This window comes from Ahaetulla prasina, chromosome 3 (genome assembly GCF_028640845.1).
Source record: "Ahaetulla prasina isolate Xishuangbanna chromosome 3, ASM2864084v1, whole genome shotgun sequence".
NCBI classification, from domain to species: domain Eukaryota; kingdom Metazoa; phylum Chordata; class Lepidosauria; order Squamata; family Colubridae; genus Ahaetulla; species Ahaetulla prasina.
This window is the reverse complement of record NC_080541.1, coordinates 213012825-213034901: the sequence shown is the minus strand read 5'-3', so window position 1 is coordinate 213034901 and position 22077 is coordinate 213012825. Positions and strand designations below refer to the sequence as shown.

Sequence of the window (22077 nt, the reverse complement as noted above, 5' to 3'; positions counted from 1 at the left end):
ACATTATCTAATACTAATAGCTCTAATTTTCTACATTCTTATATATTTATTATTTACCGTATATACTCGAGTATAAGCCGAGTTTTTCAGCACGTTTTTTGTGCTGAAAAACGTCCCCTCGGCTTATACTCGGGTCTATACGGCTTATACTCGAGTTTTTGTTTTTTTTTAAGCCCCTCGGCTTATACTCGAGTATATACGGCTTATACTCGAGTTTTGTTTTTTAAGCCCTCGGCATACTCGAGTATATACGGCTTATACTCGAGTTTTTTTCTTTTTCACATTTTACCGGACGGTGGGAAGCCCTGCGGTGCAGTGAGAGGCGGGCGGGGGCCGCCAGCCTTCTCAGCTGAGGGAGGGAGGGTTTCCCCAACCGGTAGGTGCCTCATTTCCCACCCTCGGCTTATACTCGAGTCCCCAGTTTACCCCAGTTTTTGGGGTAAAATTGGGGACCTCGGCTTATACTCGGATCGGCTTATATTCGAGTATATACGGTACATATTGTACATTTCTAATTTCTCCCCTTTATTTTCTTCATTTATTTCTAATCTCAAGCCATTCATACCATTTGTTCCAGATTATATAGTAATCTTTCTCTTTAATTTCTTTTGTTAACTTGTCCATTTTGGCACATTCTAAAACTTTCCCTATCACTTCTTTATCTGTTGGTGTCTTTTCCTGTTTCCAATTTTGTGTGTATGTTATTTGTGCAGCTGTTATAATGTGTAAAATCAGATATTTTATTTCTTTGGTGTATGTTCTCGTAAAGATTCCTAGTAAAAATGTTTCTGGCTTGTTTTCAATTGGTTGTCCTGTTATTTTTTCTACATATTACCATCTATGGTGGACGTGTCCAGCCGCAAAAAAATTCTGGGCAAATATCAAAAAATGGCTAGGAAAAAAAAAGCTTTTTCTTCTTATATGAATTTGTGAGCTCTTCTGAAACATTTGTGTTAAAACTAAATGCATGCATTCTGATTCTCCATTAATAATAAGAACCACAAAATAATCATAGTAATAAACAGAGAGGAAAATGGCTGCAAAACATCCCTAAAGGAATTTCACTTCTGAGAAGCTCTATTAATTTCAGCTCACAGATATCATCGGGAAATGTTGCCTGGGAAGAATCAGATGCAAAACGCTGAAAATTGTTACAAAATTATTTACTCTGTAATTTTTCATAGTTGATGTACTTAATTTCTGGATCTCATTAAAGTTTGGGAGGGCTCCAAAAGGAATAGATTATGTTTCCTTCTGAAAGTAACTTCATTTTCTAACCACATTTTGATGGGCATTTTTTTTCAGGAGGAGAAGGAACAAGTACTCTGAAGCCTAAATTTAATTACCTACTGTATGTGAATGGTTATAAGAAATTATTTCATTCCTGAACACTATGAGTTTTTTTTTAATACACAGTAATTCTCCACGAAGCATTTACAATTCTGTCCGATCAATAAAAGTCGGCTTAATGACACATCTCAAAATGTAACTGAGAATGTGGGGTGAGCATTAAAATATCCAAGTTATTTTATCCTAGCTTTAATCCTTCATCTACCTGGGAGACGACTTCCGGTATCCAGCGGCAACGGACGTCTGGAAGGTTTCTCCTGCCTCCAGCGCCCGAATCCGGCCGCCGCCGAGGCCCTCAGGGGCCAGGTGTTCCGAAAAGGACACCTGCCGTACGGACGGCTCGCCAGGGGTCTCCCAGCCGATATACAGGACTGTGGGGACCGATGCTGGCGCGTCCTAGGCTTGGCGGGGTTCGAGGCCACAGGCCGCCATTATTTTGGTCGTCGCCTGGGCGCTGTGCCCGGTGATACCGGGCATTGGATTTATAACTGCAGCAGCCTGGTGGTGAACAGGGCACGGAGAAGAATTGAGGAGGAGAAGGAAGGGAATATCGGTGGCGTGAGTGGAGTGCTCCGGAGTGCGGGGGTTTTCTCTCCCTGCGGTTGGAAGGAGCACGAGTTATTCTGGAGAGAGGAGAACTTAAAATAAGAAGATTACCGGTTTTGTGGAGCTCTGGAGAGAAGAGGTGATGGAGAAATTTAGGAGGGAAGGTTTGAGGCCCCTCCTTCTGGGGAACAGTGGTGGCGCCCAGCTTCCGCCTTCACTATGAGAATTTTGATGACATCACTTCCCTTCGGCTTCCTGGTTGACTAACTGTACTCTGGACTCGTTGCTCCTGTGAGTGCCCCCTGGTGGATCCCGAGGAAATTACAAGAATACTGTGCTTGCCTGAGGATTTTGAATACTTTTTTTCAAATGGCAAAGGTCAGAGACCAACTGCTGGAGAGATGGAGAGAATTTTGGAAAAGTTATCCAATATGGACAAGAAATTGATGAAATAAGAGCAGAAATTGTGACTATCCAAAAGGATTTAAAGGATACTCAACAAGTCTCAGCAGAAAACAAGCAGAAAGTGGAAGGTCTGGAGGGTGAGATGCGGGCAGTGCAGAAAAGAGAGGAGACGACAGGCAATGCTGTGCTTGGACTACAGATGGATAAAATGTCTTATTTTCTTAGGTTTCAAAATTTGGAAGAAGTGGACCAAGAAGACTTGAGAGATGTTGTGACTAAATTGTTGGGAGAATTTCTTGGGAGAGGTGTTGATTTCATGAATTGGGATGTGGATCGAGTTTATAGAGTTAATTCGCAATATGCACGCATGCAGTTCCCAGAGAGGTTCATGTCAAATTTGTGAGAAGAGAGACGAGATGAAATTCTTAGAAAACATAGGAGTGGGGCACTGATTTACAGGGGCAGGAGATAGCCATTCTGAGGCAGATTCCCAGACAGGTACGTGAAAAAGAAAGAAATATTATTTTTGTCAAGCAAATTGTACCAGAAGGAGTGGGCTTCAGATGGCTGATGCCAGAGGGATTGATGATTTTCCGGGAGGGCATTACGAAAAAATCAGTACAATTGTGGAGGCTACGGCCTATGTGGAGGAACACAAAGCCTTCCTGGAATCAGATGATCCAGGAATTGAAGAAGGGGAGGTTATAGATCATGGGGCTGAAGCGGCTGCCGCTGTTGCGGCCCTGGAGTTGGGTCAGGCTGAACCCAGAGTTCTGAGATCCAAAACTAGGAAGTGATAAAGATATTTGGGATTGTGTTGGTTTTCCTTATTCTCTTTTGTACGATATTCTGATTATTCTTGACTCTTCTTTATTACGTATTTAAAATTTGCAAACTTAGCTACTTCGTGTCACCTGCTTGCCTTATGGCTGTTGTATGTGTTAAAAAATTTGAGTAAAATTCTTATTTTAGATAAGAAAAATGAAAATTTACCATACCTGATATGTATTTGTATAAACCTTTTTTGACTAATAAAAACTTTTTGAATAAAAAAAAAAAAAAAAAATAAAAAAATCCTTCATCTACCTGGAAGAACCATGGGACATGAATGTTTATAACGTTTCCTTTTATTGGAAGAAAAGAAAATTGCTTTCCATTCTCCTTTAGTCAATGCTGTATTTTTAGCTGGTGCCAATAAGCAATATGAGTGTCTGTCTGTCTTTCTGGGCAGGAGGGCAAGAAAAACAAGACAGATCCATTTAGTGTCATGTCTAGAGCTGGTGACATCTTTCTCAGTGCGTTTTCTTTCCATTGAGGCCGATTTCGGTCTTTGATTCAGATAATTTTGCCTACTGAGAATGGCGTCAGACAGAATGAAACTTAATGGAGGAACCTGGCAGAGGCCGCTGTGAGGAGACTTTTATTACAGTCTCAACTTCAATTTGGCTCACTCTTAATTTATTGGCAGATACGGTCACACAAGAGTTGCCAACCCCATTACCAAGGTCAGAACAAACTAACTGGAAGATTTTCTGGGAGAGATGAAAATGTTTTTCCTTTTATACATATATATATAGACACCACTGGAATGCATTGGTTCCTTCCAATTCATATTTCTAGCCAGCACCCAACCTTATATGGTTCATCTACTCTTATTCTTCATGCCTTTCACTACATTTAGTGTCTACCATTGGTGATTTGATTAAAACAACATGATTCATGAGAGAAGAAGAACCAGAACTGGACCATGACCAAGATGCTGTAGGTCCTAGGACAGTGATGGCTAACCTTTTTGCTGTCGCATGCCAAAAGTGGGGGCGCAGCGCATGCCCACACCCATAATTCAATGCGCCCCACCCCTCATGCTGCATGCGCGACCCCCCCATGCTCCCACCACTTTTGGCACGTGATGGCACAGTGGGCCCATTTTCACCCTCCCCACACTCTAGAGGCTTTCTTGGAGCCTGGGGAGGGCGAAAATGGTCTTCCCCACCCACCCGGAGGCCTTCCGGAGGCTGGAAATGGCCTGTTTCCAGACTTCCGATGGGCCCGGAACGCCCGAAAATCAGCTGGCCGGCACGCACATGTTAAGCTAGGGCAACGCTCACGTGCCCACCAATATGGCTCCACGTGAGACCTGTGGCATGTGTGCCATAGTTTCGCCATCATGGTCCTAGGATATTTCCAAATGTTTTATTGAAAGATAATGGAGAAAGTATGAGATGTTTTGCTACAGTAGTGTAACCTACCACAAGGTGTTGGTTACCACCTTTAAAGCGCTCCATGGCTTAGGACCGGGATACCTTCGAGACCGCCTTCTGCCACCGTTTACCTCCCAACGACCTGTGCACTCCCACAGAGCAGGCCTCCTCAGGGTGCCGTCGACCAAACAATGTAGGTTGGCGGCCCCCAGAGGGAGGGCCTTCTCTGTGGCAGCACCAGCTCTATGGAACGAGCTACTTCTGGGGTTACGACAACTTCCCGACCTCCGGGCCTTCAAGCGTGAACTGAAGACCTTATTATTTCATCGAGCGGGACTAGCCTAAAACATATTTTAAATGAAATTTTAAATGGTTTTAAAGCGGTCTTTGACTGTTTTTAGTGATTGGGCCATTTCCATTTGGTTTTAATTGTTTTTAATATTGTTATTTATTACTTTGTATTTATCGTGTATTTTAATATGGATGTAAACCGCCCTGAGTCCTTCGGGAGATGGTGCGGTATAGAAATTTAATAATAAAATAAATAATAAATATTCTGTTCTTGTAAAATTGCGGGGAATGGGCTAAGGGTGGAAGCTACCTCAATGCACTGTCAAAAATAAAAGTATCACCTGATTCTGATCATTAAGACAGGATGGGTATTGCTTACATGTAAGGCAAAACATAAAATCTGGCCTAAATTGCTGTCATTTTCCTAATAGTCTGATATATCCCAGGGAAACTTACTTGTGTGAGCTCTGTAATAGAAAATCTCTCCTAAGGATTGAGTTGCAATTGTAAGCTAAGAGTCTTAGTAGGAGGCCTTAGGTGAAGACATGTCATTGTTGGAAGAAATGTCCATCTGGGTTCAGTTCCAAGTGGGGAGAAAGACACTGGAAACATGGTGGCTGTTTGGAAAGATGATTTAATGGTGGACAGGACCACATGGTTTTGATGTCCTGGGCAAAAAGGGCAGAAATGCTGACAGTACCTGGGTTTTATGCCCTCTCTGGGCTTTTGAATTTGAGCTTGTATTCTGATTGATTGTCAGACTCCCATGGGGCCATGCAGGGGTAACTTTGTAGGTTGCCTTTGTCCCAGGCTTGGTTGAGCCTTCATGTAATGAAGGCGCTATGGGCAATTCCTACTATGGCTCTGCTTGAAAGAGGTAGATCTTTGTTATGTTGAATAGACTGGCCCAGGCCTTAATGGCCCATTGACAAAGGTGTGTGTGTGAGGGGGTGAATTTCTGCCTCCCTTTTAGGGGAAATATTCTGCCCTTTTAGTATTTCCTAAAATATCTCATTTTCCTAAGAGAGGGGTGGGTGCTAACTTCCTACATTTTACATACCTGGTGCCATCCAGATTGGATTAATTTTATAATACTCAAACAACAAATCTGGCTAGAATTATAAGGGATTCACAATTCAGCCCAACTGAAAAGCACCAAGCTATGAAACACTGTTTTAAATTATCTCCTCGTTCTTGTGCATAGGCAGCTGTAATATGTCTCTATAATGGAGAACGTTCTTTCCTTCCATTGCTTATCGCTGTAGTCTCTGGGCTTATACACAGTCTTTGTGCTGCTTCTGGATCAGCTCTTTACTTCTCATACCCAAGACATTGGCCCATCTTCACAGCTAAGTTGGTGTTTCTGGAACTGAAACAAATCAGGATTTTTTTGTGTTTTTGGGGAGGGGGTGGGAAAGGCAATGCTGGAACTTCTGGACTGTCTGTTTCTCTTACTGACTTTCCTGATTCCATCCACTGCTCTGAGCAAGAAAATAAAAAACTCCAAAAAAAAATCAAAAAAAAAAAGCAAGGAAAAAAAAGCAAGAAAACCAAAAACTGTCTACTATTGACCTCACCCCATTCCTAAGAGGGGGAACAGGCTAGTAAAAACATCCATGATAGGCATCTGCCCTGCACTTTTCGGTGTAATCATAGAGGCAAACATACACCGACACAATTCTTGGTTACACAGAATGGTACCTTTGATGGCTGTTGCTGCTAAAAGCTTTAGAACAATTTCAGAACCCATTTTTTTTGGGGGGGAGGGGTTTAAAAGTTATTATTTTTTTAATTAGGAACCAGTTATCCAACACAGCTGCAACCGTTCCTCCTATGTTTTAGCCTCTAGTCCAGGGGTGAAATCCAGCAGGTTCTAAAGAAACCGGTAAATTTTGAGCAGTCTGGAGAACCTGCAAATACCAGCTGGCCACTGGCCCCAGAGTGGGGTGGGAATGGAGATTTTGCAATATCCTCCCCCCCCCAGGAGTGGGGAGGGAATGGGGATTTTGCTTCCCCTGGAGTGGGGCAAGAATGGAGATTTTGCAATATCCTTCCCACAGGATGGGGGAGGGAATGGGGATTTTTCAGTATGCTTCCCCTGGAGTGGGGTGGGAATGGAGATTTTGTAGTATCCTTCCGCCAGGAGCGGGGACGGAATGGGGATTTTGCAGTATCCTTTCCCTGCCATACCCACCAAGCCACGCCCACAGAACCGGTAGTAAAAAAATGGATTTCTCCACTGCTCCAGTCCCCTCCCTCATAATCCTGGTTGCTCTTCTCTGCACTTTCTTAACGGTTTTTTTTAATAGCGCGGTGACCAAAACTGGCCGCCGCATTCTAGGTCAAGGGTCTCCAATCTGGGCAACTTTTTCAGCCTGGCGGACTTCAACTCCCATAATTCCCCAGCCAGCTTTGCTGGCTGGGGGATTCTGGGAGTTGAAGTCCGCCAGGCTGAAAAAGTTGCCCAGGTTGGAGACCTCTGTTCTAGGTGTTTGGTCCGACTAAGGTTTTACTTACCAAGACCTGGCGGACCGCATCCCGCCTTTCGTGTTTGAGCGCGCGGGAAATCCGGCGGGACACTTTCCCCTCCTCCGCCTGCTGGCGTGGGGGGGTTTGTGTGGGGGGGGAGAGAGGAGAAGTTTGGAGACGGCGGCTCCCCGCGCGCGTGGGGCGTGTGCGCGGCTGGGGGAGTCTCCACCTCTTCTGGCGCGGGCCCGGGGAACTGCCGGAGCCGCCGCCGCTGCCTACTCGGAGCTCTCGCCAGACGGGGCTTGGAGGCGAAGGAGCGCGCTCTTGCAAGCCGGCCGAGGCGGCGTTGGGGCTCTGCGATCGCTTTTCTCCCTCGCTGGGAGCAGCGGCCGAAAGAGCGACCCTCGGCGGCCTCTTTTGGTAGCGGCCTCGAGTCCATGGACGCCAGGTGGCTTTTCTGCCCGAGCAACGCGCGCTGAGCTTCTTCCCCGCGGCTGGGCTGCTCTCGCCCATCGGCTGATTTTGATTTTTAATTTTGATTTTTGTGTGTGTGTGTGTGTTTGTGACGGGGGGAGATCGGCTCGTTTAAAGAGAAGAGGCGCCGCTTTGGCCATGCTGCGATCCTGGGCGCTCGTGGTGGCCCACTTCTTAGGTGAGAGTTCCGCCAAGGCTCGGCTGGCTGGGTGAATTTGGGGACGGGAGTGCGGGGGTGGGCTCGGCGTTCCCTGGCGCCGTCGGAGTTTCAATCCGGAGCTATTTGAGGTCTTGCGGCAAAGCGACGGCCGCTCCAGCAAGGATGGGTGGTTGTTTCCCCCCACCTCACCCCGCCTAGCGAGCTCCGGGAATGGAGCCTTGGTTTATTTGCCCCGGGGAAATGTGAAAACGAATGATCTTTGATGCTCTCTAAATTTGCTTGTTTGCGAGCACCGATGAGGTTACCTAGTTAGGGTAGGGAAACATCTGCAAGAAAACAAGCAAGCTCCGAGAGAACACCAAGGAAAAGAAAGCACCACCCAAATATCCTCCTTTTATTGAAACGGGAAAGGCGAAATGGCTAAACCGAGCGCGTCGCACATGCAGCTTGGGATAGATACGGGGCAGCCGTCGAAGAGATGGTGGGAATCGCGCTGCGGGAAAACTTGGTTTTACCTGTTTCCTAAACTCAACCTACGGCGGGTCAGCGCGCTGCTAGAAATAGCAGCGCGGTCCTATTCTCGACCCGCTCAAAAAGCGAAGCCTCCGCTAGCTTGATTTGTACCCTGGTTGTTTTTTGTTTTTTTTTTAGTCTCTACGACGGGTTTGGAAAAGTTTTGAGGTTCGAGGGTGTTGTGAGAATCCAACCGCGGAATTACTCTTGGATTGCAGGGGAAGGTGGTCAGTTATGCTGGAAATTTAAAAAAACAAAAAACAAATCAGGAACAGCAGTACCGTAAAGGGCATGTTTAGTAGCTAAATCAGTGAACGCTTCTGCTAAAATAAATGTGTTGACCTTTTAAAGATGCCGCAAAAGCTTTTACTAATTTTGTTTTGGTAAACTCGGAGGGCTCTCCTTAACAAAGAGAAAATCCACTCCCCTCCATGTTCAAGTGTTGCGATCAGTAATAAAGATACTGTGCAGTTAAAAAAAATAATGGTTTTTCTTGATCAATTCAAACGACTTTGTTCCATGTGGGGCAAAATGGCTCAGGAGATTCTCATTCATTCTAGCTCATAGTTGTCCCAAAGGAGCTTTTATTTTAGAGGCAACTGAAGTATCTGGGTTTTTTTTAAAAAAAAGTCGTTTCGCTTTTCACCCAAGAAGCTGAAGAAGAACTGAAGAAGCTTCTTGGATGAGAAGCCGAACGTCTTGAAAGAACAATCCGACAGTTCGGTTGCCTTTAAAATAAAAGCACCTTTGGGACCTAATGCAGTCAGAAGTGGAAGAAACTGAATACACCTGTTTGCAAATAAAACCCCCTGAGTTTTGGGGGTTTTGTAAGTATTGGCTTACATAAGGATGAACCAGTTTGCATGTTTGGTATTCTTTTAATTAGCCTAAGAGGAGCAGTTCCCCTGGTTCAGTGTTTCTCAATCTGGGTAAATTTAAGGTGTATCGACTTCAACTCCCAGGATTTCCCAGCCAGTAATATATATATGTAGAAAGAGCTGACATTCTTGGCTTTTTGAAAAAAGTAAATTCTGCACAGAATGAAATGGCCAACAAGTAACTGTTGACCACTTTACATTGAGGGTGTCAGGAGAACCACTAATGTAGGGTGAAAGTTAATCACGGCTGCTTTCTCAAGAGCCAATCTCTGTTTGGAATAAACAGACTTCCCTTCACCAACTTTTTAAGAGACCAAATTGTTTCTTGCTTTTAGCATGAAACTGCCTTTTTTTTTTAAGGATGCTTCTTCATAATATTGCTCTCTGGAGAATATGGGGAATTCTCTCCAAAAGTAGCATAACGTGTGAGACTTAATAAATCTGTTTCCTGTGTGGGCTGAACCACCTGGGCTCCTATTTGTAATGCAGGATGGACAGAGAACCAGAAAAAGCATCCACATACTCCTGTCCGTTGCCCAGAATAGATGAGGCTTCCTGTATCTCTTGTGCCCAAAATACCAGATGGTGAGGGTGTGTGTGTGTGCTAAATCTAAGAACAATGTCATATTCAGAACCCTTCTTTCTTCTCCCTTCCCATATTCTGGAATTGACAGCAGGCTCTGTGGGTAGCCTGGTTGAACCTTGGCTCATGTATTAAGCCAAGTCTGTCCTAAGGCCAATTCCAGAAGAGTGGCCACAATAACCAATAGTAACTATTTCTTTCTTTCTTTAATTTAATTTATTTATTTTGTCAAGCATGTATTTTATGACAGATACAAGTGTAAGCACATAAATACATGGAAAGGATATGAATAAAAGAAAACTTTAGGACAGGGACGGTAGGCATGCTGGTGCACTTATGCATGCCCCTTACAGACCTCTTAGGAATGGGGTGAGGTCCATAGTAGACAGTCTAAGGTTAAAGTCTTGGGGGTTTGGGGATGAAACCACAAAGTCAGGTAGTGCATTCCAGGCATTGATCACTCTGTTCCTGAAGTCGTATTGTCTGCAGTCTAGTTTGAATCGATTTACCATGAGTTTGTATCTATTGTGTGCTCTTGTATTGTTTTGGTTGAAGCTGAAGTATTCATTGGCTGGTAGGATATTGTAGCAGATGATTTTATGTACTATGCTTAGGTCAGATCAAAGACAGCGAAGTTCTAAGTTGTCTAAGCCCAAAATTTTGAGTCTGGTGTCATAAGGTATTTTGTTGTGAAGAGTGGAGGGCTCTTCTTGTGAAATATCTCTGGACTCGTTCAGTTGTATTAATATGCAGTGCGGGTTCCAGACAGATGAGCTGTATTCAAGAATTGGTCTGGCAAAAGTTTTGTATGCCCTAGTTTGCAGTTCAATATTACTGGAGGAGAAGCTACGCAAGATTAGGTTAACAACTCTGAATGCTTTTTTAGCAATGCTGTTACAGTGAGCTCTTGCACTTAGATCATTTGAGATGACTACTCCAAGGTCTTTGACTGAGTGAGGGTCGTCTGTTAGGTCGTATCTGTCCAGGTTGTATTTTGTGTTCTGATTTCTTTTTGCCAATGTGTAAGACAGAGCATTTGTTCGCTGAGATTTGGAGTTGCCAATTGTTTGACCATTCTGACACATAGCCAAGGTCTAATATAGCGAGGAGTTTGGAGGTGGCATCAATACAAATTCTACTCCTATATTTTATTTTATTTTTTGTCTTGTTTTGTAGAAAAAAACTTCCGTCACCAGATGGATCTGTTGGCTGATTTTCTTAAAGTGGAAAAAATATTCTTTTCTTGTGCTCTTTGGTCTTTTTCCTTTGAAATCCCAAGTCACTGATCTCTTGGCCTGCAGATGTTATACTGCAACAAAAGGGTTTCAGACACATCATGTGTTAGGGTTCTGCTTCTGTTTGCTGGGGCTGGAATGGGTTCAGAAAGCAGCTCCCTTCTCAAGCAACTAATAAAATATCAGATTCAGTAATGAGGAAGAGGTGACTGCCGAGTTTATTAAAAACATCTAAAGTTTGCATGGAAGAATTTTCTGAATAAGAAGACCATTCAGTGGGGGTGAATGGGATAAGGGACTTTGCTATCATCCTTTCCCATTATTGTATGATATTGAGTGTTTTTAACTGGATAAACGAGGATTTTTTAAGATTGAGGTTTTGTCCTTCTCTTTGTGCAAGTGTTTCCCCCTTAACCACTTGCAAACTCTTCCAGCGCTTGCTGCATTTGTGTTTTATAGCTTTCAACGGCATGCAAATATTCTTAGCAGAATATATAAAAGACATGCCAATCTATATAAAGAAGAATATTTGTGTGCACACAGTGGGCCTTCATGAAGCAGAGACGAAGGATTGCTAGTTGCTCAAATGGTGGATGAGAGTTGACATTCGTGTATATAAACATGACATTCCCTGGCAAGTTTTGTAAAATCTGAAGCCACCCAAAATCTGAAGCCATGGCTGACTTTCATTTACTTTATGGAAAAACATCTGGAAGGTGAGGTATAGCGATGGAGCCTTGAGTTCACTTGTTGAGATGGGTAGCCATACAGATTAAATTAATACATAAAATACATTAATGATAGACTTCTGCACCTGTGCAGAATGTGAGGCTACTGATATTTCCATCCTACAATAGTGTTTCTCAACCTTAGCAACTTTAAGATATGTGGACTTCAACTCCCAGGATTCCCTCGCCAGTTGTATACTGTCTGGGGAATTCTGGGAGCTGAAGTCCTTATATATCTTAAAATTGCGAAGTGAGTTCAAAGACAGGTTGCTGCTCTGCCCACAGGCATGGAAGCTGAGTGGGTATCTTTGGGGCAGTCACACTTTTTCTACGCAGCCTACTTCACAGGGTTAGCATTATGGGGAAAAGTTGGAGCAGGGGACATAATGTAGATTTCATTGACTTCTGGTACAAAAGACTGATATCAATTTAATAAATATCACATGATTACCCAATACCATATTAGATCCAAGTAGAAGGTTAAGATGGGCTGAGATTAAAAAATCGTTTAAGTAGCAGATAAAAGTAGCAGATAAAAGCAATAAATAATACAGCTCTGTCTTCTAGAACGCCTAGCCTTCTGAGTGACCTGCTAGGTTCTCAAGTATCAAAATGATTTTCTCAACAGCAGGGATTTGAAGCTATCAAAGCAGTTCAAAATCAGGTTTATTTTCTCACACTCTTCTTTTTGCAATGTTTTGAAATGAAGAAATGAACTTGAAATGAGGCAGTGTCTTTATTTTCTTTCTTCTAAAATTAAATCTGGGACATCTCAATCCCTGCATATACAGTAGTAACAGATCTCCTGTTGTAAACCATGTCTACCTGTCATAGACTTCACCCTAACCTGTAATCTTTCACCTTTGTAATTTTGGAAACAGAAAGCTTTTGTGTGTGTGCACTCTCAACTTCACTAAGACAGGCTCTCCGAGGGACTTGTCTGTGGACTCTTAAATGGCTAGGAACTTAAGCAGGTCAACTTAAGTTGGGGCTGTGTTTGGCTGGTCCCCAAACAGAGCAGACATTAAAATGCTGGTACTGAATGTGTTCAGTTCATAATTCCTTTTTGTCCTGGATGAATGTACATGCTAAGCAATACTTTTGCTGGCTTCGTTGTACTGAGAGTGATAGATTCAAGGGCTTCCTGCTATACTTTGCTGGATAGATAGATAATGTTCACTCATCCCCTCTTAGACTTAGAATAACTTTATTGTCACTTTGAATGTACGCAAATCAGCATACAAACAGTAATACCGTTACTGTTTCCCTAGACCAGGGGTCTGCAACCTTAAACACTCAAAGAGTCATTTGGACCCGTTTCCCACAGAAAAGAAAACACCGGGAGCCACAAAACCTGGGTGGGCGTGGCCAACTCGACATCACTCACTTCCACCAGTCACTGACCCCATTCCCAGCCACACCTACCCATTAGGGCAGAAAACCTGTTGTTAAAAAAACACCGGGAACCACAAAACGCTTTTGATCTCTTTCTCCCTCCCTCCACCCGTCTCTCTTGTCTCTTTCTCTTCCTCCCTCTCTTTATCTCTCTGTCTCTGCCCCGTCCGCTTCTCCATTCCCCGTCGTCACCCTTACCTTCTCAGGCCAGGAGAGGAGTGACTGGAAGAGGAGGGCGAGGGGTGAGGCCATCCAGTGGTGAGATCATCCAACAGGGAGCCATAGAAGTCCCAAAGAGCTGCATGCGGCTCCAGAGCCACAGGTTGCTGACATCCGCCCTAGACCACCAAACCAACAAAGAATTTAGCCTCAAAAGTGCTTCAAGGAGTGCCTGAATGGCATATGAGTTGCTGAGGCTTAGTCTTCTAAGAGGGTCTTTGAGGCATCAAGGCAAGAACAGAAAGTGATTCAAGAGAGTCATGCAGAAGACTAATGGACAATAGCAAAGTAATAAGCAGTCAGATGTTTTAATAGAGCTGGACTTACAGGAGTTATTGGTGTTAAGGTTCACCCTTTTTTTAAGGTTAAAAGTGGGCCCCATCTTTTCTGTTGAGGCAGATGCATTGTATGCTACTGGTAGATGCAGCTGAAACAAGCAACTGGTTGTGTGCATCCATCTCACTGTTGCAGGACTGAGCCTCTGGTATATTACTGTACACGAGAAAGTGAATTAAATCACTTGTTAGTTTTCTTGGTCCATGCAAATGTAGACAACATGATGATCTTTTAGGCTCCCCCTCCCCCAGCATGCAAAAATGTGGTTTGACATAAAAATTCCTTGAATATGTACCAGCCTTCAGTGTGGGTTGCTTTAAAAATATGGGGCCAATATTATGCTATGCAGTTTCTCTGCCTGCTGTCTGAAGGGGTATTGGCTTGTTTTCTTTTCTTAGCATCTATGTTGGGTCTTACTCCATGAAACATTTTTATAAGGAGGTGTGTGGTTAACTCCTGGCATTCAGAAGGGCTTGGAAGAACTGCGTCTCTCAAATAGCTTTTAACTGATGTGATTTTTATTCTACGTGCTGCTGTAGGCTGTGGTTTGTGCTAATTATTTTGAGCTGGCTGAATGTTAAAATAGAAGTGCATTGTTTCAGAGTTTTTTTAAAACCCTTCCTTGCGTTCTTCAGTAATAGATGGAAGAAACAATGGCTTGTTTGGGTTGGGATAAAGTGCTGTGCTAAAGTTATTTGTATTGTGGATTGTGGTTCATTGTATTGTAGGGCTCGGGTTTTGTTGTAACATGTTATGTGAACCAAGTAATTGTCTTAAGCTAGGATAGCGTGTTGAGTGATCATAGGAATTACACTTTCATGAGCTGAATTTAAGAGTGTAGTGCAATATTTCTCAACCTCGACAGCTTTAAGTATGGCTGACCAGAGAATTATGGGAGTTGAAGTCCCCCCATTCTAAAGTTGCTGAGGTTGAAAAACACAGTTCTATAATGAAAATAGGAGTCAATGTAGTAGAAGTCACAGTGTTGGTGATTGGTCCATTGGAAGCTCCTCTCCTTTCTATTTCTTGGTTATGTAACCCGGTGCAGATCATATGCAAGCATCTTCTACTTCCCAGTACTCATATTGACATAAATATACATACATTAAATAGCCTGCAGGACTGTATTCTAACCACTGCACCATTAAGGTGGTTCAGTGGTTAGAATGCAGTACTGCAGGCTACTTCTGCTGACTGCCGGCTGTCTGCAATTTCGGCAGTTTGACACCCACCAGCTCAAGATTGACCCATCCTTCCGAGGTGGGTAAAATGAGGACCCAGATTGTTGGGGGCAATATGCTGACTTTGTAAACCACTTAGAGAGGGCTGTAAAACACTGTGAAGTGGTATATAAGTCTAAATGCTATTGCTATTGCTACATGCAATACAAGGGAAACAAAAACAGACAGGAAACACCTATGCAAACTCCCTGATTAGAGTCTCCCCAACATTCAGAAAATGGGACGTTGGTGGCTCAGTGGCTGAGATGCTCACCTTGTCGATCGAAAGTAGTTCAGCGGTTCGAATACCTAGTGCTGCGTAACGGGGTGAGCTCCTGTTACTTGGCCCAGCTTCTGCCAACCTAGCAGTTTGAAAGCACATAAAAGATGCAAGTAGAAAAATAGGGACCACATTTGGTGGGAAGGTAACAGTGTTCCGTGCGCCTTTGGCGTTTAGTCATGCCGGCCACATGACCATGGAGATGTCTTCGAACAGTGCTGGCTCTTCGGCTTTGAAACGGAGATGAGCACCGCCCCCTAGAGTTGGGAACGACTAGCACATATGTGCAAGGGAATGGATTCAGCTTTTTATGTAATATGAGAGCAATGGTATAATTGGGTCGAAAATAGGAAAAAAGGAGAAATAACAGATAGTAGAATTGGTAAGAATTATAAATTCAAATTAGAATTAGTAATATAATTCTAATAAAAATATATAGAGTATAGGAGAATACTAATGGGATGATATGAAAATGGTCACAGTCATGCACAAGAGTTGAATGAAAATTGTTTAATTGTTAAAATTTAAAAGTTAATAAAATTTATATTTAAAAAAAAAATATGCGCAAGGGAAAGCTTTATCTTTAACATGCAGAAGGCACACAGAAAACAAATGTACACCCACACTCTGCTTAGACCCTGGGGAGGAAGTCTGTGTACATGCACCATACACATGCATGCACAAAAAACATTTTGCTACATGAAACAGAAAAAAATACAGAAGCCTCCTATGGTGGTTGCTGGTACACAAAGTGCTCTGCCTTCCTTTAGGATTCATAGAGATTCGGTGGTGGAAGGGCTGGAGAAAATACCAAAATAACTGAACTTTAACCATTGAGATTTGCTGGTGGAAGGAAAAATCTCAGTCCTTTTAAATATATGTTTCATGGAGCAGAAGGAAGGAAGGAAGGAAGGAAAGAAGGAAGGAGAACGGAGGGATGGAGAAAGGTGATGGATGGAAGGAAGGAGGGAGGGAGGGAGGGAAAGAAGGAAGATGTTCTGTCCCACTCACCTCAGTCCGAGCGATGACTTAATTAGCCGGCACTATCAGCTCTGGCAGCAAACAAGCGAGCATCTGCCAAGTGTCTCTGTTATCTTTCTTGATGAGTCAACCAGGAACAAACAGTACTTCAGCTCTAGGTAAGCAGTTGATTTGCTTGCTACGAAGACGTATAGCAGCCCTTGCTGCTTTTATATCCTGTGGGGTGTGACTCTATGTCTCAGCACTTCCTAGGCCTGCCCCATCCCTGCTTCTGTTGTTCCTGCCTCTTCTGTCTGCGAAACCTAGGGTCCAGCCAGGCCTGATTGCCATCAGCCAGGTCTGGAGGCATGGCCTGGGGGGGAAAGAGTCAGGGGACGGAGGCCTCATTATCTCCTCCACCTGGCCTGCCTCTGGCTCCTGGAGCTGAGCAGGGAAGCCAGTGCTCCCGAGGTAAGTCCTGATGGCCTTTCCCCCTCACTTTCCAAGTCACTTTCTGGCAGGGGGCCCGGCTCGGGGGGTGCAGACACAACAGAAAGAAGGATTCATTGTTTTTTCCAAAGTAGCCCCATAAGGTGTGTGGAGGCCACAATATGGACTGGCTAGCAATTCTTTGAAAAGAAGCTGATTGTGGAAGGCTAATAACTCGCATTTTCCTCCATTTCACAAAGTTTGGTATGTATCAGTGTGGGATCTCTTTAAAGCCACAATTCCAGTTCTACATGTGCTGTATATGCATTATAAAGAGGAACTCTTCTATTTTTCCATTCGGTATGTTTAAAGTTGAGCCATACACCTGTCCCGGAATTCTGAGTCTGGGAATGGACATTTGGAAAATATTACAGGACCAGCAGAGATCTTTATTCCTTTTCTCTTTATCCAGCAAATGGCTAATAACATTTCCCCTGTGTCAAGAGGCAAGTCAGGAGGAGGATCAGACTCATCAAGAAACCTGTGCCTTAACATACTCAGTGGAAAAAGGGAAGCTGTCTGGTTTCCAAGATTTTGTAACTTAACTCGTTTTTCATGGCAATAAATCTGATTATTGGGACAATGCAAAGAGTTTTCTCCAGACATACGGTGTTGTCGCCGTATCGTAAATCATGGGAAAACTGGCATAGGATACTTCACCTTCTCTCCACCATTTTTAATCATGTCATTTTACCCCATTGCAAGTCCAGTCCTGGATAAATATTTCTAGGAGCCTCTATGGAGATTCTTCATCATTCAGAGGTCTTCAAACTTGGCAGCTTTAAGACTTGTGGACTTCAACTCCCAGAATTCTCCAGCCAGCTATGCTATGCTCAGCTCCAGGAGCCAGAGGCAGGGCAGGTGGCGGAGATAACGAGGCCTCTGTCCCCTGACTCTTCCTCCCCCAGGCTACGCCTCCAGACCCAGCTGATGGCAATCAGGCCTGGCGGGACCCTAGGTTTCATAGACAGGAGAGGTGGGAACAACAGAAGCAGGGGTGAAGCAGGCCTAGGAAGTGCTGAGTCATGGAGCCACACCCCACAGGATATAAAACCAGCGAGGGCTGCTATGCCTCTTCATAGCAGGCAAATCAACTGCTTAACTAGAGCTGAAGTACTGTTTGTTCCTGGGTGACTCATCGGCATCAAGGGAGATAACAGAGACACTTAGCTAGTTTGCTGCCAGAGCTGATAGTGCCAGCTAATTAAGCCATTGCTCGGACGGAGACGAGGAGGGACAGAACACTCTTCTTCTAAGAGGCAAAGTGGCTGCTTTCTTTGTGATGGTTAGGTTTAAATAATATTTGAATTTCTGTTTCTTTAGAAGTCTGAATTGAAAGTTATTTTCTGGAAAGCGTTAACTGCAGTGGTGAAATGGTGTTTAGAAAACAATATGGATGGCAAGTGCAGTCAGTAAATTTTCAGCTTTAACTGGCTTGTCAAGTTGACATTTAAAGGGTTTTTGAGTTTTTTTTTGGCTGCATTCAAAGAAACATATGTGAAGGCAAGATCAAAGACAGGCCTACACTAAGCCGAATGCACCCATCCAACAGGATCGCTGGTCGCTGGACCTTATTGCCTCGCACTTCATTACGAGCTCTAGATTTTTATCTGAAAGTTTCAAAAATAACATTATCAGAGAGTGGCAAGCTAGAAAGAAGGAAACAGCCATCCTTTCCCACCCTTATATATGCACTCAACACAGAGTCCTACTTCCCTCACACATTGCAAGCTGGCTTGGAGATCTGCTTCATCAAAGCTATGAACCATAAAGGTTGGGAATCTGAACATAAAAGTACATTATAGAAACAGAACAACTGAATACATTTTTCCATTTTTAACTGTACGCTTCTTTAGGGCTCATCTTTGATTGTGAAGACGGGAAACGTGCCTACCGTTCCTGTCTTATTGTTTTTCTTTTCTTCTTCCTATATATGTTTGTATGTGTATATACTATATAATCTTTTTGTATGATGTTGTGACAAAATAAATAACTAAATAAATAAAACAGTTAACAGAATAACAGAGTTGGAAAGGATTTTGGAGATACTTAGGATAGTATGCAGCTGGAAGGGACCTTGGAGGTCTTCTAGTCCAGCCCCTGCTCAAGCAGGAGGCTCTATATCATTTCAGACTAGTGGCTGTCTAGTCTCTTCTTAAAAGCCTCCAGTGATGGAGCATCCACAACTTCAGAAGGCAAGCTGTTCCACTGGTTAATTGTCCTCACTGTTAGGAAGTTTCTCCTTAATTCCAGGTTGCTTCTCTCCTTGATTAGTTTCCATCCATTGCTTCTTGTCTTACCCTCAGGTACTTTGGAGAATAGCTTGACTCCCTCTTCTTTGTGGCAGCAGCCCCTCAAATATTGGAACATTGCTATCATGTCACCTCTAGTCCTTCTTTTCACTAGACTAGACATATCCAATTCCTGCAACCATTCTTCAAATATTTTAGCCTCCAGGCCCCTAATCATCTTTGTTGCTCTTCTCTGCACTCTTTCCAGTGTCTCAATATCTTTTGTATAATATGGTAACCAAAACTGGATGGTTTTCAGAATATTATACAGTTCACACCAGGGGTGAAATTTACTAACCTTTGCTACCGGTTTGCAAATGTGAGTGTGCGCACTCACACACTACGCTCGCGCGCAACATGTCTGCACATGCGCAGGACCTTCGGTGCATGCACAGAGGGTAAAATACGGGACGTGATGATATCTGGCTCTACCAGTTCACCCGGACTGGATAGAACCGGTTGAATTTCACCACTGGTTCACACTTATAATTGTTGCAGCAGCCCCATGGTCATGTGGTCAAAATTCAGGCACTCGGCAACTGGCATGTATTTATAACAGTTGCCCTGTCCCAGGGTGATGTGATCACCATTTGTAACCTTCTCAACTGGCTTCTGATAAGCAAAGTCAATGGGGGAAGCTGGATTCGCTTAATGGCCACATTTCATTTGACAACTGCAGTGATTTGCTTAACGACCGTGGCAAAAAGGTCATAAAATGGAGCAACTGTTTTGCTTATCAACAGAAATTTTAGGCTCGATTGTGGTCGTAAACTAAGGACTACCTGTATGCTTCTCTCAATGTTTCATATTTCAGTGGTACTCATTTTCTTTTTCTTATATATGGAATAGTACTTCTGGTCTCTAGTTGGACTAAAACAGCAGGACTGAAAGATATTCCACAATGCACAAACCACAGGTACAAGTACAGATTAGGGTGAAACCTGGCTCCAAAACAGTAACTGTGAGAGGGACTTTGGAGTCCTAATGGACAATCATTTAAACATGAGCTAGCAGTGTGCAGCAGCAGCCAAAAAAGCTAATACAATCCTTGGCTGTCTAAGTGAAGTATTAGTACTGCTTTATAAAGCCTTAGTATGGCCACACCTGGAATCCTGCATCCAGTTTTGGTCACCATATTACAAAAAAGATGCTGAGACTTTGGAAAAAAATGCAAAAAGAGCAACTAGCATGATTAAAGGCTTGGAGACAAAAACATATGAAGAACGGGTCGCAGGATTTGGGTTTGGCTAGTCTAGAGAAAAGAAGGACTAGGGGGGACATGATAGCAGTATTCCAGTATTTGAGGGGCTGCCACAAAGAGGAGAGAGGAGTTCAATTTATTTTACAAAGCACCTGAGGGCAGGGCAAGAAATAATGAATGGAAGCTAATCAAGGAGAGGAGCAACCTGGACCTGAGGAGAAACTTGCTAACAATGAGGACAATTAACCAGTGGAACAACAGAAGTTGCGAGTGCTTCATCACTGGAGGTTTTTAAGAAGAGACTGGACAGCCACTTGTCTGAAATGGTATAGGATCTCCTGCTTGAGCAGGGGGCTGGACTAGAAGATCTCCAAGGTACCTTCCAGCTCTATTCTGATTCTGAAGTTGAGAAAGGAGTTTAAAAAGCTTTCTCTGTCTGGTCTGATAAGCCCCTTGCCATGGTAGTGATTAACTTAGACTACAGGAGTTATGGTACAACATTCTTACCAGGTAGGGGAACAACCCACTCTGATTTGAATGGCATGATGGTCTTTGACTTAGCTGTGTTGTTTAATTTACATCCCACTTTTCTTTTTTGAGCTTAAGGTGGTGAATACCTTAATACCAGGCTCCCTTGCCCAGTTTTTCCCCCCCTCAAACAAATTTTGTGAGGTGGGTTGTTCTGACAGAGAGTACAATCTCTAGGGAGTTTTCATAGATTTGAAGTTGGGTTTCCTAGTGTTACACACTAACCACTATGACACACTGTCTTTTGAGCTAGGACAGACTGACTGGCCCAAAGTCACCCAGTGAAATTCTGTGGATGACGGTGAATTAGGACCTGGGTCTCCTGCTGCTAGTCCAACATTCTAACCACTTTACTATACTGGCTCTCATGGCTTAAGTGGAAATACTGTTCAGACTTTTGAGGCTAGTCTTGAGAGACAAATAGACATTTTGCCATTGCTGGAACAGATGTTGGATTTTTTTAATGCCAGCTGTGGCTCAACCACAGCAGAGTACACAGGCTGATTTCAATTAAATGGCCCTTACTTGTAAATATGAACTAAGCTGCCTATTTAGCTAAACATGAAGATAGCAATTAGAGTACATTCAACCAAAAATGAAACAGTAAAGCCATACACGAGGGAAGTGAGTAGTTTAACCCGCTCTTGATGTGACTTTTTGGTACAAAAAGGGAACGTTCGACAGAAAGATGCCATTTCCATTTGGTTGCTGAAGTGCCACAAGACCAGAAAAATGTTTGTGTGGGTTTGTTGGCTGTACTAATTCATAGCTCTTCCTTTACAGGTAGTCCTCGACTTACGACCACAATGGGGCCCAAAATTTCTGTTGCTAAGCGAGATAGTTTTTAAGTGACTTTGGCTCCATTTTATGATTTTCTTTGCCACAGTTACTAAGTGAATCTCTGCAGTTCTTAAGTTAATAATATATGGTATCATGTTTCCCCGAAAATAAGACCCTGTCTTATATTTTTTTGAACCCTGAAATAAGCGCTTGGCGTTATTGCCATGCGCTCAAAAGCCCAACTGGGCTTATTATCAGGGGATGTCTTATTTTGGGAGAAACAGGGTACATGTTAAGTGAATCTGGCTTCCCCATTGACTATGCTTGTCAGAAGGTCGCAAAATGTGATCACATGACCCTTGTACCCTGCAACCATCATAAATATGAGTCAGGGGCCGGATAGCTCAGGCTGGTAAGGCCTGTTATTAAGAACACAAAGCCTGCAATTACTGCAGGTTCAAGCCCGGCCCAAGGTTGACTCAGCCTTCCATCCTTTATAAGGTAGGTAAAATGAGGACCCAGATTGTTGGGGGGGCAATAAGTTG

The 22077-nt window shown here is 43.5% G+C and overlaps 2 protein-coding genes across 26 annotated transcripts in view; one reads left to right on the top strand and one right to left on the bottom strand.

Annotated features, from left to right (window-relative positions):
- Positions 1-7775, bottom strand: part of LOC131195642 (serine/arginine repetitive matrix protein 2-like) — an 86057-nt gene extending 78282 nt beyond the window's left edge. For 14 of the 24 annotated variants that reach the window (XR_009154504.1, XR_009154507.1, XR_009154503.1 and 11 more), the window contains exon 1: positions 7311-7775. Coding sequence is in view for 8 of the 24 variants with exons in the window: in XM_058177725.1 (XP_058033708.1) it covers positions 7311-7775 (465 nt within the window). In the remaining 16 variants the exon portion in view is untranslated. Of the gene's footprint in view, positions 1-4248; positions 6163-7310 lie in introns of those variants that run through there. The other 10 variants (XR_009154516.1, XR_009154517.1, XR_009154518.1 and 7 more) reach the window with 2 other exon arrangements.
- APCDD1L (APC down-regulated 1 like) overlaps positions 7317-22077 on the top strand; it is a 68636-nt gene continuing 53875 nt past the window's right edge. Inside the window, exon 1 of one of the 2 annotated variants that reach the window (XM_058177721.1) lies at positions 7317-7914. In XM_058177721.1, coding sequence (XP_058033704.1) covers positions 7875-7914 — 40 coding nt within the window. In that variant the 5' untranslated portion in view covers positions 7317-7874. The remainder of the gene's footprint in view (positions 7915-22077) is intronic. The other variant, XM_058177719.1, reaches the window with a different exon arrangement.